The sequence below is a fragment of the Eschrichtius robustus genome, chromosome 20 (genome assembly GCF_028021215.1).
Source record: "Eschrichtius robustus isolate mEscRob2 chromosome 20, mEscRob2.pri, whole genome shotgun sequence".
NCBI classification, from domain to species: Eukaryota; Metazoa; Chordata; class Mammalia; order Artiodactyla; family Eschrichtiidae; genus Eschrichtius; species Eschrichtius robustus.
In genome coordinates this window covers 23,047,069-23,062,836 of record NC_090843.1, presented here as the reverse complement: position 1 = coordinate 23,062,836, position 15,768 = coordinate 23,047,069, and the positions used below count along the sequence as shown (strand labels likewise).

At 59.1% G+C, this 15,768-nt stretch overlaps 1 protein-coding gene across 1 annotated transcript in view; it reads right to left on the bottom strand.

Annotated features, from left to right (window-relative positions):
• Positions 1 to 14,398, bottom strand: part of FMNL1 (formin like 1) — a 29,722-nt gene extending 15,324 nt beyond the window's left edge. Inside the window, exons 1-6 of the mRNA XM_068530035.1 lie at positions 14,171 to 14,398; positions 4,784 to 4,867; positions 3,088 to 3,201; positions 2,255 to 2,328; positions 1,809 to 1,892; positions 1,337 to 1,474 (exon numbers count right to left, since the gene is read on the bottom strand). Coding sequence (XP_068386136.1) covers positions 1,337 to 1,474; positions 1,809 to 1,892; positions 2,255 to 2,328; positions 3,088 to 3,201; positions 4,784 to 4,867; positions 14,171 to 14,299 — 623 coding nt within the window. The 5' untranslated portion in view covers positions 14,300 to 14,398. The remainder of the gene's footprint in view (positions 1 to 1,336; positions 1,475 to 1,808; positions 1,893 to 2,254; positions 2,329 to 3,087; positions 3,202 to 4,783; positions 4,868 to 14,170) is intronic.
• Positions 14,399 to 15,768: the final 1,370 nt, after the last annotated feature.

Here is a 15,768-nt window from a genome sequence, read left to right as displayed (position 1 = left end):
GGATGGAGAGCTTATAGAGGGAAAAAACCGCCAAAGCTTGTGAACGGCCATGAAAATGCTCTCCACAAGGTGGCGCTCACAGCCACGTGAGTTTACCTTGCATCTTGACAATTCAGGCTGCCATGGGTCAAATCCCAGCTCACTGATTACTAGGCATGCATGTTACTTAATCTCCCTGGGCCTCAGTTTCCTCTTTTGTAAAATAGGAATTGTAATAACAGTACCTTCCTGATAGGGTTGTTGGGACTATGAAATGAGCTTAGAACACTGCCTGGCACATAGTAAGTGCTCTATGAATGGTTTTGCTGATTCTTTGCTAAAAGAAACGTGATTTTTTTCCATTGTCCCAGAACCGCCAATCAATACTGGAAGGCCCCACTCCTCGTTCTTCCCACCACATCTCCCTTTTCCCGTCATTGCTCAAACGTGCCTCTGAGTCTTTGCTTGTGCTGTTCCTTCTGCCTGAAATGCCCTTCCCTGTTCCCACCACTGCTTCTAAAGCCTGTATCCATCTGCAAGACACAGTTCCAGTGTCATCTCTTCTGGGAAGCCTTCCTGATGCCCCAGGCAGTGGCCACCTCCCTACTCAGAGTTCCCAGTCATATTTCCATGACAACCTGTCACACACTTGTCTCCTACTAGATGGAAGGCTCCCAAGGGCAGGGTAATCTGTCACCTGAGAATCTACCACCATGCCTGGTACATAGTAAATGCTAAAAAAATGTTTGTGGAATGAATGAATGAATGAATGAACAAAGAAATATATTGTGAGAGTTTGGAGCTTAAGATGAAGTTGGCTTCCTAGACCCAGAGTGGGAAGGAAGGTACCTGGGGTCCACATGAGGCTCCAGGGCCATCTCCTTCCCTCTCCCCACCTCCCAGCAGATGTCATAAGTTAGGGTGGGCTGATGTATCCGAAGCAGCTGAATCCAGGGGTGTCACCTGAGTTGAACACCTCACCCAACCCCACCACCACCCTGGAAGCTGACCAGGCATGCACCTGCCCCTAGGCGGCTACATACCGGGGAGAAGGGGGGCATCTGGAGTCCGCATGGGAGAAAACAGGGGGTTAGATGATACAAAAGGGGTCCCACCGACCCCGAAACCCACTCCTTATCTCAGACCCCACCGAGATTCCAGCCTCTAAGTGCACCCCAGAGGCTTCTTAACACACCAATCTCCCGAGCCCTGGGTGAGGCCCTTACTCTGATCCCCGATGCCAGGCTACCCCTCCCACCACCCCCAGGGCCCTGGTGGAGCAGGCTGGGTACAGCCGCCCAGGGGTGAATTCTCCATTCACCCCGCCACCTGCCACCCCCCCAGGGGGCCCACATACTTGATGGTCAGGTGGCGGCTCTTGGGCTGTGGCAGCAAGGATGAGGGCGGGCCCTTGCTGAGATCTTCCACCGACTGCTCCAGCGGCTTGCTCTTCTCGGAGCCCGGGGCCCCATTGTCTGTGCTCTCCATGTAGTACCTGTGGGGGTTAGACTGGGGATGGAGGCCAACACTGCAGGGCACTTCAGAGGGGGTGGGGGGAACCCAGGGAGAGACAGATCTGCAGGAGAGACTGGGGGCAGGATAGGAGGCTGTGTTCTTGGCGCTGTGCTGGGCCTAGCAGGTCCCAGCTGGCCACCGCAGGCCACCTCCCTCCCCGTCCAAGGCAGGCCATCAGGAAGGGGCCTTGCTCAAGCCAACTGCAGGGCTCCAGGATGGACCCAGTCTAAGTTGCCTGGAAGCGGCCCGAGGAGTGGGCGAGGCGCAGGAAGGCACGGACTCTGGGGGGGGCACCAGGGCAGGGCCAGGCTTACGTGACAGAGCACTGCACGAAGGCCAGGTACTCGAGCAGCACATCCAGGCCACGGTTCTCCTCGTTGAGGAACTCCTGCACCCACCTGCAGGGCACAGGGCTCCCTGAGTGCCGCCCAGGAAGGAAGTCCTGCCCAGTGTTGGCACAGAACGGGCACAGCAAGGGGCCCTGGGCTGCCCTTTCCCAGGAAGACAGCCACCAGCCCTGGCCTCGGAAGACCCAGTGACGCCAGGGGATGATGGTGGAAACCTCGGGCAGGACCCACGGCCCAGCCATGCCTCAAGGGGCAGGCAGAGGGTGGGCAAGAGAGGACACCCAGCCTGGAGGGGGCCCATAGGCATAGCCTGTGGGGGTATGGGGGGATAACAAGGGGACCCCAGGGGCTGCCTGCTGGCAGAGCTCTCCCCCTCCCCCGACCTCCCCAGGGAAATCTGAGCCCTTGCTCACCCAATGTGGTTGGTCCTCAGGGAGGTCTCCAACTCCCGTAGCACCTGGGTGGACTCCTGAACTCTCCTCTTAAACTGGGAGCCAAGAAGAGGGGAGTCTGGTGGGTGGAGCCCGGGCCTCAGCCCACAGTGCCTGCCCACCCCGACAGCTGGCCTTTCATGCTCGGCTGTCTCCACCACCTCCACACACCTGCCCAGCAGAATAAGCATACTCAGGCCACACACACGCCCCCCTATACAGACACACAGGGTGCACACCACACGGCCATGCACAGACACGAAAGAGGCACACGCGTCTCTAGACACAGACATACAACGCGCGCGCGCACACACACACACACCCATATATGAGGACAAAGGGTACACACACATTCAAACATGAACACCCTGGGTACACACACACGTGCATATCCATACACAAGTACAGTGGGTACACAGACATAAGACACTCACATATCCACACACAGACACAGGGGGTACACACACACACACCCCTATACAAAGACTCAAGGATACACATACATCCATATGTGGACACAAAAGGACGTACATAATACACACATGCACATCCATGCCTGGGCACACAGTGTGCACACATGCACACACACTACACAAGTACACACAAGTGTACACATCTGAGTACAAATAGGAGCTGCAGAGGAACCCGTGAAAGTGCACGTCCAGGGCACTCTCAGTCCCCTGTAAATACCCACACACACTCGTCCATGTACCCACACAGGCCTGCGGAAAAGTCTACACACACAGTTACTCCAGCTGCCCAGAGCTTGGAAAGTGCAGGGGGAAAGGGACAGAGGAAAAGGGGGAGACATATACCCCTAAGTTGGACATCCAATCTGCTGCTACCTTTCGGCTGACCCCACCGATTTCCAGGTAGCTCTTCAGCTTCTGGATATAGGCTTCAGGGGGGTTCTTGACTTGAAACCGCTCCTGCGGAGATGGAGTAGGATGTACAAGGGACCAGCCAGGGCCACCCCAGGGCAAATGGCCAGCCCCTGTCCCAGAGTCCCTTTCTCAGCTCTGACCCAAGGTCCCAGGCTGCCTTAAGACCCCCCTGAATACCAAAGGCATAAACCCAAACGTTCCGTCTGCCACTTGAAAAGACCCCAGTCCCCGGCCAGGCCGTCCCTTGGTCTATGGCCACAGGCCTAGAACAGCCTGGGTGGAGTGTGGAGGGGTCAGTCCTACTATACACCCCACCCTGGAGGGGGAGACTCAGGCAGGCCAGTGGGTGGCACTCTCCCAGCCCTGTGCCCTCCCTGGGCCACATCCCAGCCCAGAAGTGGGAGTACCAGGAGGAAGAACACTCTGGAAGGGCCTTATGAAGCGCCCAGCTCCTAGCAGGCTGGGGGCCCCTCCCGCAGGGCTCCGCCCCAGTCTTCTCATTCACCTGTGTGTGTGCACGCGCACGTGACCTGTGCTCAATAAAACAATCCTTAACTCCCCCACCCCATCCAGGGCTCCAGGAGCCACTCACAAAAGAGGCAGGGGCCCCACTAGAGGCCCTCCACCCAAAGGAGCTCCCACCCTTCCCAGTCCAGACCCCTCAGATATGCCCAGCCACCCCCCTCAACCTCCCACTTCTCCCAGGCCTCTGTGAGCTCAACCTGAGATGCCAGGCCAAGGGGCAGGGACCCCTACCCCAGCCCCAAAGCCTCCGGAGGCAGCTCCCCACCCTCTCCCCATAGCCCTGCCCTCACCCCCCAGACCCCTGCTCTGCCAGCTCATCCCATTCTGGTCCATTAGCAGAAGCCGAAGGCCCAGCCCTAGCTCCCAGGAGAGGCTCCCTGCTCCCCAACTCCCCACCCCCAGCCTCCAGGGCCACAGGCCCGCCTCCCTCCCTCTCTGAATCACTGTGGCAGCCAGGACCCTCCCTGCCACAGCAGGGGTCCTCCCTGCTACCTCGGACAGCAGCCCTACTGCTGAAGGGGCTGGGGCAGCCAAGAGAGCCAGGGAGGTGGCAAGTCCACGTGCCCCACTGAGAACCGGGAGACGGGGGCTCTAGTCCCTGCTCTGCCACTTGGGAGCTGGCTGACTTGGGGAACTGCTTGGTTGACTGCAGCTCCTCTGGATCCAAGGTCAAAGGAGGACAGGAATTCCTGACCCTCCTCCCCACCTCCCATGGGGTGGAATGAAGATGTCCAGCCCTAGGGCTGCCCCTTCTCTTCCCCAGCCCAGAGCTGGAGGGTGGGCAGAGGCTTCGCCGGGAAGCTCAGCAAGGAGCATGGGGACACGGCCCTAGCTGCACTGGCCAGTACCCTGGACCAGCCCCTGCCAGCTCTTCAGAGGGCAGACCCAGCCCTGCTCGTGACTCATAAGGTCCCTGGGGAGGCCCAGGCCCAAGAGAGGGGGATTCCAGAGTCCTGCATATGTCCTCAGCACCCTCCCCAGATGCTAGGCTGGCCTCTGGGCAGGGTCTTGGCCCTGTGGCAGCGTGGCAGTGTCGCCTCTCCTGCCAGCCCCAGCCTGGCCAGGGCAGGGCACCCTGATGACGGAAGGGGCCTGTGCCCACCTGGTCACAGATGAGCTCCCACTTCTTCTCGTTGTCATACTGGCTCAGCAGCTGGACCTTGTCCGGGGGCAAGTTCATGCAGTTCTGGGGAGGAAGACGACAAGATAAAGATGCTGAGTCTGGGGCCCTAACACAAGGGGGAGAGGAGCATGGGCATTTTCAGGGAACCCACTAGAGGCCAGCTCCCTAGTAGGCCTGTCATTCATATGAGTCCCGTCACCACATCACCCCCGGAAATAAGTAGCATTAGCCAACGAGAACACCGAGACCCAGAGATGGAGCACCTTTCCGAAGGCCCAACAGCTAGAAAGTGACACTGGGATTTGAATCCAAGTCTGCCTGACTCCAGGGCCTGGGCTCTATCACCCCTAAATCGCCCCCCTGGCACAACTGGCATGGAGGCAGGAGCGTGGGTTCGCAGCCTAACTTCCTGGGGCCTCAGGCACCTCTGGGCTCGTTTCCCCACATGTGATAAGGGGGTATCATCTCTTCTCCCATTTGCATGGGAAGCTAACAGGGACCCATCTCTGGCCAGGCCCAAGTGTGGCCAGGCGTGGACTGTGCCCCGTTCCCACATGCCACCAAACAACACGTGTATGCGGTCCCAGCCCAGGGCACCAGTGTCTCACGAACACCACAAAGCCTCTGCAAGGACAGCAGCCAGCAGCCCCCGTCCCTCTCCAGCCCCCTCCCACTTGGTCACTTCGGGACAGACCGAGGGAGATGAGGTCAGATGGGCAGGGATTTCCAAGCAGGTGCATGGTGGCTGCAGGGCCCGGGGGGATTCCAGGGGAAGGTCACCCACTTACAGGAACCAGGGAGAGCAGCCAGCACGCTGGGTCTGTGGTGCTGGTGGCCCAGGCTGGGACTCCCCTCAAGAGCTAAGAAAGGTCAGCACTGCTCTGCCTGGGTCCTCCTCCCCCAGCCACAGATGACAAGGGTACAATGTGCCTGCCAAACTTCTCCCCACAGGACAGGCTTAGTGTCCCACCTGGTGCTATGGAATCACCAGGTGCCACCAGCACTAGGAGCTCCCTGGACCCCCAGGACTTGGCGTGTCTCCCTAAAAGAACCAGCAGGTGACGCCAGTTCACCCCGATTCAGTAAACCCCAGGTTTATTGAGGGTCTACTATATGTCAGGCTCCAAAAGACAGTTCTGGCCCTCAAGGAGCTTAGTCTGTACTGGGGATGTGGGAGCCCCAGGGAGCCCCAGCCCAGGGTAGAAGAGGCCCCTGTCACCAGCTCTGATGGCTCAGACTACACATCCTCAGTCACACGGCCCTGAGAGGAGGCCACAGCTGGAGCAGAGAAGGGGTCACACCCACCCAAGGCTTCTCGGCCAGCTTCCTCTCCCGGGTGCTAGGCCTAATTCTGGGGCTCTGGCCAGACCTCACCCCGAAAATCACTGCCTTAGGTCGGCCCCAGACAACAGGAAGCTTGGTACCCTCTGCCCCGGTTGCCCAAGCTTTCCGGCCGGGGCCCCACTTGAGAGGTGAAACTGCCCATCCACCAGGCCCTCTCCCCTGGGCCGGCTGGGCATGGCGATACGTCATTCCTCTCCTCCGTTGCGAAAGTGAGCCCAGATTGAGGAAACCGCCTGCGGTCTCATCTACTGCACGCCCCCCACCAACCTGCCAACAGCCAGGACAGCTCCTGCCCCATGAGAGGGACTGCCCAGGAAGGGGTCCTGGAGCCCAGAGAAGGACGTACCTGGCCAGGGAGGCTTCCCTGGGGCCATTCTCTGTCTCTGTCTCTCTCTCTCTTTCTCCCTGGTCCCTCCAGATCCATCCCCACCTCACAGAGACCCAGGGTGGGGCAGGGCCGAGGTGGGGGTGGGGGTCAAGGCTGAGGGGGGAGGAGGAAGCAGAGAGAGAAGGCAGGCGATGCCAGGGAAACTGGACCAGCGGCCAGCACGGGGGAGGAGGTGGTGGCGGGGGAAGGAGGGCACAGAGGAGTGAGGGGGATGGCTCAGCAGCTGAGCCTTAGAGGAGATCGCCGCTTCCTGACATGGGTCCATCTGGGCCCTCACCCACCCTGGGGACTTGCTGGCTCCAGGAGTGGCCCCAGTGGCACTTCTAGAGACAGCAACTAATCATCATAATGACTCTGACAACTGTGGTGCCAGCTTTGCCCGAAGGCTTACCAGCCCTGCTCACAGATGGCAGCCTTCCACCCTCACCACCATTATTGGCACTGCTATTAGTCCCATCCCACAGGTGAAGCACAGATTAGTTTAGTAACCTGCCCAAGGTTATGAACCCAGTAAGAGGGGAGCCGGGCTGACTTTGAGCCCTGAGCCAACTCAGAACCAGCGCCCATGTCCACTCCCCCAGTTCAGCCCATGGTTATTACTTGGGAGGGGGAGGTCTCTGCTGGGCCAGCGCCCCTGTCCCAGCAGTGGTGGAGGGCAAGGCACCCCTTTGCCCCTTCCCCACCTGGGCCTCCTCAGGCCCCCGGGCCTCCATACCAGCCTGCCAGACGGGCTAAATTTAGGCTCGGAAATCAGAAATAGCTCTGACAGCGCTGAGCACTAATTAGCAGCTGTTCCTCGGCTGTGCCCACAGAGGAGATGGGTACCCTAGGGAGCAGGAGAGAGACCAGCAATGCCACTCACTCAGAGCGGGGTGAGGCCATCCTGGAAACAGTGACAGACCCCCAGACTCGGGGCCCTTAGCAAGGAGGGAGCGCCATGGGGCTGGGGACTGGGAGACAAGCAGAAGGTTGGCTGATGGCCCTCAGATGGGACAGGGAAGGACCGGGAAGTCCAGGTGTGCGTGGCGGGGGGGTGGGGGAACACCCGCCTCCTGTGAGGGGTGGAGGGGGGGTGGCTGTGATGTGGAGGAACCCGAGCGGGATTCAGGGGACCCAGGCTCTGGGCCCACCTAGCCTGACTGCTTCTTTGTCTCCTTGAGCCTCAACTTCCTCCTCCATAAAGTGGGCACACTTCCCTCCTGCCTCAGACTCACCAGGCTCCCAGGAACACTTCAGTGAGAAGCTGTGTGGGTTTTTTTTGGTTTGTTTGTTTTTGTTTTTTTAACATCTTTATTGGAGTGTAATTGCTTTACAATGGTGTGTTAGCTTCTGCTATATAACAAAGTGAATCAGCCATACGTATGCATATATCCCCATATCTCCTCCCTCTTGCGTCTCCCTCCCACCCTCCCTATCCCACGCCTCTAGGTGGACACAAAGCACCGAGCTGATCTCCCTGTGCTATGCAGCTGCTTCCCACTAGCTAGCTATTTTACGTTTGGTAGTGTATATATGTCCATGCCACTCTCTCACTTCATCCCAGCTTCCCCTTCCCCCTCCCCGTGTCCTCAAGTCCATTCTCTACATCTGCGTCTTTATTCCTGTCCTGTCCCTAGGTTAGAAGCTGTGTTTTGATGTAACAATACTCTTCAGGGACATACCACTATGAAGAGGCATGTCACAGGTTGGGGGGGTCAAGGGAGTCCACTGAAGACCCCAAGGTGGGGGCTGTGTGGCAGACAGAAGTTGGTGAAAACATTCGGAGAAGCAGACCTGTCTCCAAGGCTTGGCCAAAAATGAACTGAGCCTTCAGCTCCCACCCGCTGCTGCCCTTCACACTTTGCGAAGAGGGAGATAGGTTTCACCTCTCAAGGTGTGGCCAAGAGAAGGAGCTGTTTCCCTGCTCCTCCTATTAGAATGGGTGAGGGTCATTCCCCTCCTTCCCTGCCCCCTCTCTGTGTGTCAGAGGGACCTCCAGCCCTGCACACCCAAGGCCAGTCCCTTGCAGGCCGCCCCCCATCCCAACACTGACATGTGGGCAGGTGTCCCTGGAGACTGAAGGGGCTCCGGCTACATGTGGACACAGTCACACCCTCCAGTTTCACTTTTAGTTTGAGCTGAGACTATGTCCCAACCCACCTGCCCACCGTCTCCCTAGGAAGCCCAGCCCTTCAAGCCCCAGGATGCCCTTGAACTTAGGCACAAGCCCGTCTCACATCAGCCCCACAGGTATTCCACAGCCTGATGGGTCCAGAAGCCAGCCCTGTCCCCCGGCCCCACTTCCCCATCCATCTCCCCTGCCCACCTATACATGGCCTCAAGCTTGGTTTTAGAGCTCTCAGGGCATCTCCAAAAACAACCAACGTTATCCTCTTTTAAAAATTCTGGTATATAGATTTTCTAGGGCTCATCTAAGCAATCCCAGGCTTAGAGGAGGGTGTGGGGTAACCCGGCCCTAGGGTGCTAAGAACCCCAAAAAGCTAACAGCTTCTCCCATCAGGGTTGAAGTGTCCCCATGGCAGGAACAAGGGCAAGCAGGGTAGGAGCCAGGGCAGCAGGCACTGCCCTTGTAATCCAGGCTGGTAGGAGAATAACGACAACAACAATAATTAATATTCCCCCAAACATTCAATCCGCGCTAGGTGCCATGCTAAGGGCTTTACCTCTATTAACTCATTTAAATCTCAACAACAAGCCTACAAAGTAGATACTATTATAATCCCCTTTTCACAAACGGTAAACTGAGGCACAGAGCCATTAAGCTGCTTGCCCAAGGTGACCTAGCTGGCAAGCTGGTAAGAAGACTCAGTTTCCTCGGAAGAAGGAGCGCTCAGAGCAATGAGAAACATGGGTCCTGGCCTCCCAGGGGTCTTCTGCAGACAGCCTGGCCCCTGCGCCTGTCTGAGGAACCAGGAACAGCCGGCCCCATTTCCTGCCACCCAGCACCCTACGTTTCCTGTTGTTGCCCACACTGAGCTCTTACTCACTGGGGAACCCCCCCTCACCAGCACACCCTCTCTCTGCGGGAAGTGGAGGCCTCCCCACCCCTCCCCATGTGCACACAGCTACCGTTAGTGCCACCGCTGCCCCACCCTCCAGGAGAGGTGGGCCCTCCCTCTCGTGGTTTCCGGCCACCAGGCAGTTTTCATCTAGGCCCCTCTGTGGCTGACGTGCGTGATGGCAGGGAGGGCAGCCTGGCCTGTGATGGCTGAAGACTAAAGACGGCACCCATGGTTGGTCTTGGAAATGGAGGTGGGGGGAGGGAAGAGGCAGGGTCTGGGCTCCTTCACCTCGAAGGGCCCCAAGATGAAGAGGACCAGGTCAGCCTCAACATCATCCCGTCCTCACAGTGGACAGTGTTTATTGAGCACTTGTTCTGTGTCAGGCATTGTGCTAAGCACTCTATTTAATCCCCTCAACTCTATTTAATCCCTTCAGCAACCCTAGCAGGCCGGCATATACGCTTTTTTTGGGGGGGGGCCGCACTGCGCTGCACGCGGGATCTTAGTTCCCCAACCAGGGATGGAACCCGCGCCCCCTGCAGTGGAAGCGAGGAGTCCTAACCACTGGACCACCAGGGAATTCCCTGGCATATACCATTTTTATCTTTTTACACAGGAGGAAAACTGAAGCTCGGAGAAGGTGGGTAACTTGTTCAAGGTCACACAGGTAGTAAGTGGCAAAGACAAAACTCAACTTCCAAACTTCATGACCCCAAAGCCCGGGAAGCTACTCAGCCTTCCCTGTGAGTAACCCCTGCCTTTCTCAGAGGCAGGGAGGGCTGAGCCACCTTCCAGGGCTCCATGCTCCCAGGAAAAATTTAGAGGTGGCCCCAAGAGCAGCCCCACCTGCTCCTGCCCATCTCCCCCAGCTCTTTGCCAACTGGTCCCAGATGTCACTGTGAATCATGCCTACCGCATCCCTGGGTTTCCAGGGGCAGCATGTGCCAGCGCTGCCTGCTGGGAATGGCACCCCACGGCCTCTGCCCAGCCCAGCCTCTGACACGGGGCCACAACCCCATTGGGATCCTCCATGTGAGACCCCAGAGATGGGAGGCACAGGGCCTAAGCGACCCACAGCTCCATGCGCCAAACTTCTTCTGCCCCACCCCAGAGGAGGGAGCTGGCTGAGGAGGCAGTGCCTCGGTCACAGCCTACAGAATGGAGACACCCACCTCTGCCCTTCACTCCCAGTCCCAGCCCCAGCAGGGAAGGAGTCCAGCTAAAAGCAGGACTCCCAGCATCCACACCCTGCCAGGGACTGCCCTGACCTCCCCACACAGCCTGGACAAGTGCCCACCACCCTAGGCACATGCTAAGGGCACCCCAGGGTGCCAGGCCCCATCAGGTAAATTCCTCTTCTCTTGAATGGCAGCATCACTTGGACTCAAGCACATCACAGCGCCTTCCCTTGATCCCTTTGCCCCAAGGTTAGAGGCTCCTCCCCGCCCAGACACATCAGGGGTGTCCTAGGCCAGGCCGTAAGCCTGGCACTTCTGGCAGGCCTGGAAAGAGTGCCCTGCCACCCCAAACCCTGACCCCTGCAGGGGAAGGCCTGAAGAGGCTGGAAGACACCCAGCATTCAGCGTGGCGTAGGAGAGGCGACAGCATGGAGCTTGGCGGGCTGGTTTTCCCACCATTGCAGCAGGCAGCCATCACTCCTCCACTGTTGCTAAGGCAGCAGGTGGAAACCCTGGATCAACCTGCTCTTCCTCCCCACCACCATTTAAGCAAGGGCACCCCTCTCTCTCAGAGCCTCCTCAGAAAAGTAGCTCCCACCACCCATTCTTGCATGGGAAAAAGGCTGCCCAGGGGGAAAGGGAGAACAGCACCCTCATCTCCTGCCTGGCAGTGGGCCTCGGTCAGGATACCCTTAACCCACAAGAGGAGTTCCACAGCCAGAAGCCAAGGAGTGGTTTTAGATTTCAGGATCCTACTCCCCACCAGGGATGAAAGGGCTGAGCTTCAGTGAAAGGAAGAGCTTCCCTGGGGCCATGTGACTAGATCCCAAGGGGAGGGCTGTGCTTCCCCCTTCCAGACTACGGGATCCCCTGGGGGTGGGAGGCCCACCACTCATCAGTCTGAGATTCTTCTCCTTTTATTAATTTTTTTTTTTAAGGATTTTATATTTATTTATTTATTTATTTGGCTGTGTTGGGTCTTCGTTGATGCACATGGGCTTTCTCTAGTTGCAGCGAGCGGGGGCTACCCTTTCATTGGGGTGTGCGGGCTTCTCATTGCGGTGGCTTCTCTTGCTGCGGAGCATGGGCTCTAGGCGCGCGGGCTTCAGTAGTTGTGGCTCGCGGGCTCTAGAGCGCAGGCTCAGTAGTTGTGGCGAACGGGCTTAGCTGCACGGCATGTGGGATCTTCCTGGACCAGGGCTCAAACCCGTGTCCCCTGCATTGGCAGGCGGATTATTAACCACTGTGCCACCAGGGAAGCCCTCTTCTTTAGACATTCACTGAGGACAGGGCTCAGCTCTGGCCAAGGAGGCAGTGCTCAGATGGAGGCACTCCCTGTAATCCCCGTCACTGGGACTATAGTTTTAGCCAAATCTGCATCCCCCCCCCCACCTCTCCCACCCCCGCCAGCCTCAGGCAGGGGCCAAGGGTATAGTCCCAGGGCACAGTGAGGAGTGCGGAACGAGGTTCTTAGCCAAGTGACCTTGGGTTGGGTGCCTTCTGTGCATACAAGACATGGGACAGGCTGATCCATCCCCAGGAAGAAGGGGGAAGTGTAAACACACTGGGGTTCCTTGGGGAGGGGGGCGGTGAACCCCAGTGGGTGCTGCTGCCCTAGATTTCTACCTAGCCACCACCGCTTTCTCCACCAGGACACCTTCGGACCCCTCTCTGGGCCTTCACCCTCCACGCCCTGGTTCTCAGGGAACTCCCAGTGGCATTTAGTGTCAGACTCAGCCAATCAGAGCTAAGGCCAAAAAAAACGCAAGCATGGCAGTCAAGTCCTACACAGGCATCAGAACCTCACCACTTGACTTTTGGATTTTCCAGTGGTCTGAATTATTCACCCAGCTCCTCCCATTAGGTGTGTGTAACAGAGAACAGACTGGGACCTGGACCTCACCCTGAGAGCCCATCCCCCCCATCCATAGACACACACTTAAGGGGAAAGACAGACTGGTGTCCTCCCAGTCAGGCTGGCCAAGGTCCAGGGATCCACCACCAACTCAGGCTCTCCAGAAACCGTCTATCTCATTCTTCCCCCTCCCCCTTCTGCTCCGCTCAACTCAGCTTTGTGAAGCCATGGGTTTGGGGAAAGGGAAGCAGGTGGAGAGGTGGGGTATTTGGGGACTAGCCTGATGTGAGGTGTCCCTCAGCGTCCCTCCCTCTCAACGAATCAAGCAAGGTGACTTCACATGGACAGATCAGACCCCACCCCACCCTACAGCTCCTCCAAATCCCTCCCAGTCTTTCTCCTGGGAGGGGGCAGCAGACAAGATTTCCAGGAACTGGGAGGAGGGGCCACACAGGGGATCTGGCAAGTAGGGCCTCACGGCAGGCCAGGGGAGGGGAAATGATGTCAAGGAGGTGGAGGAGACGAAGAATCAACAGGGCCACCAGCCTGCGTGGCTCTGCTGCCTGCGTCTCCCTCCGGCCCCCACCCTCAGACCTGCAGTGCTAGCCTGCTTGGACTTGGAAGTGCCTCTGGGGAAAAGCACGGCCTTACTTGCCTGTCACCCAGGGTCTGGCAAGGGAGCTGACAGCAGACAGGCCACCAGGCAATTAGTTACAGAAGGAGCCTGGGACAGGGTTGAGATAGGGAGAGGGAAGTGAGAATGAGTGGCCATTTCCCTTCCCTTCTTCTACCAGGTCTTAGAGAACCCTGACTTTGCTCTGGAGCCCCTACCCACCACATCCATCCCAACTGCCTCCAGGCTCAGTTGATGGCTTCCTCCCCGGTGGCCTAGTCCCCAAGCCCCCCAATCCCCTGGAGCAGGTGACAGTGAGGGAGAGGGGCTTCCAGACTTTTGTTCCACCCCAAGCCAGAGTGACCAACACATCCTGCCCCCGCCCATCCTTAACCTTAATCCCTCCAGTGGGTGTGAGGGGATGCACAACATAAGGACCCACAGACAAGCTCTCCCGGACATGCAGTGAGGGAGAAACACAGACACCCCCAACTGCATGATCTGACAACCCAGCTCCCAGCAGCTCAGGCACCAGCAGATCAGGACCAAACACCTCTACTCAGTTTGCAGCTCCCAGGAGGTTAAAATATAACCCCTTCTGTCTTTGACCCTGAGACACAAGTAGATGCTCTTGCACCCTGTGGCTGGGCCTGCGTGCAGTGGGGAAGGGGGTGCTCCGGGACCCCCGCCCCCCGCGTTCTGCGCTCCCAACTTCCTCACAGGACATTTTTGTTTAGACCTTTAGACCCAGAAGCGCTGGGGGAGGGGGTATCTTGGGGAGGGAGACTGGACGGTTGCAGAAGAAAGTTTTGGGGGGAGAGTGCTAAGTCACTCTTTAAGAAACCACTGTCACTCCCACCCCATGGAGGGGCCGCCACCGAGCCGCCGGAGATCTCCAAGCGGTACCTGAGCCCCCGGGGGCGGGGACGCGTGGCGAGCCCCTGCCGCCCCCCGCCCGCGCCCCGCGCACAGCCGGCCACACTCACCAGGACCCGGTTAAACCTCTCCTCCAGCTCTCCGGCCGCGGGCATCGGCTGCTTGGGCGCCGCGGGATGCTTGGGGGACAGCGCTGCGGGGCTCGCGGGCTGCTCCGCGCTGCCGGCCGCGTTGCCCATGGTGGTCCCCACCCAGTCGGCCAGGCGCCTCCAGCCTCGGAAATCCAGCTTTCCCGGGGAGGGCGGATGAGGCTCCCGGCCTGGGGGGCGAGGAGGGCAGCGGCTCTCGGCGGCGGCGGGGGCTCGGCGACGCGGGCGCTCGGCTCAGCGGCGCGCAAGGGCCGGGGCGCGGCGTCCCATCGGGGCAGCCCCGTCCGAGGAGCCGGGCGGCGAGCTGCGGGGTCGGGGGAGGAAGTCAGGCTGCAGGCCGCCGGGGCCAGAGGGCTGGGCCGGGGGCAGGAAGCTGCGGCACGGGCTCCCCCCTCGGCGATCTTCTAACTTCTGCTGTCGCTCCCTGTGCGCGCAAACCGCATTTCGCCTCCGCCGCCGCTACGCACCCAGCCCCAGGGGGGCGGGCTGGAGGGAGGGGGAGGGCGCCGGGCGCCGGCCGGGGGTCGGCCGCAGCCATGGCGTGGCGGAGAGGGGGCTACCGACCCGCTTCACCTGCCGCAGAGGGGGCGGCCGGCGCCGCTTCACCTGCCGCAGCGGGAGCAACCGAGGCGAGGCAGAGGCGGCGGCGCGCTCGGCCGCGCCTCGGGGTCCTAGAACCGCAGGCTCCCGCTCGCTCGGAGCCGGGGGACTGACGGGGTCTGGGTGAAGGGGGTCACGGCCTGGGGGACAGAGGGGGCAATCATCGGAGTCGAGGACTGCCACCACTTACGAGCGCGGCTTGGAGACCCATGACGGTGCGGCGTTGGGGCGCAAGGGCTGCGTCCCCCTCTCGGGTTCCCGCCGGAGAAGGTGGGAACCCCCTTCCAGGCCCCCCCACCCCTTGTTTCTCCCCTCCTCTCTTTAGCCCAGGACCGAGCTGAAGACCAGAGGGAACCATCTGCAAATAAGAATCCCAAAGCAGGGCGGGGGGCGCAGATCCAGGCCAGCGGAGACCCCCGCGACCTGTCCACTCTGGACCAACTCTGCGCCTGTGCCGGCATCCCCAGTGCTTTTAGAATGGGGGCGCCCAAGGAAAAAAGCAGGCTGCGAAAATCTGGGGACCACCAAGGCGGTCTCAAGGAGAAGCGAGGGTGTTGAGGAACGGGAAGATTAAAGCCAGCATCCACGCTGGGAAAGGAGCAGGAACCGCAGAGGGGGAAAAAAATCTTGATGCTGTCACCTCCAGAGACCTACGGTGGCTTCTCGCTTGCCTTGACGAATAACAATCTCTGATGTCTGGCAATTACAGAAATACTTCCAGAGGTCTTCTTTCATTCATCCTGACAATGACCAGGGAAGGTAGGTATTGATATCCTCATTTTAGAGGGGGAAATTGAGGCTCAGAGTGGTTAAGTGACTTGCCGAAGGGCACACAGCTAATAAAGGGCAGAAACAGGCCTCCTTTCTGTCCACCTCCAAAATCTACAATGCCTTGGAGCTGCTGCCCCTTCCTCCCACTGGCCCTCTCATTCAGGATGGACCAGAGGATGAGAGAGTAT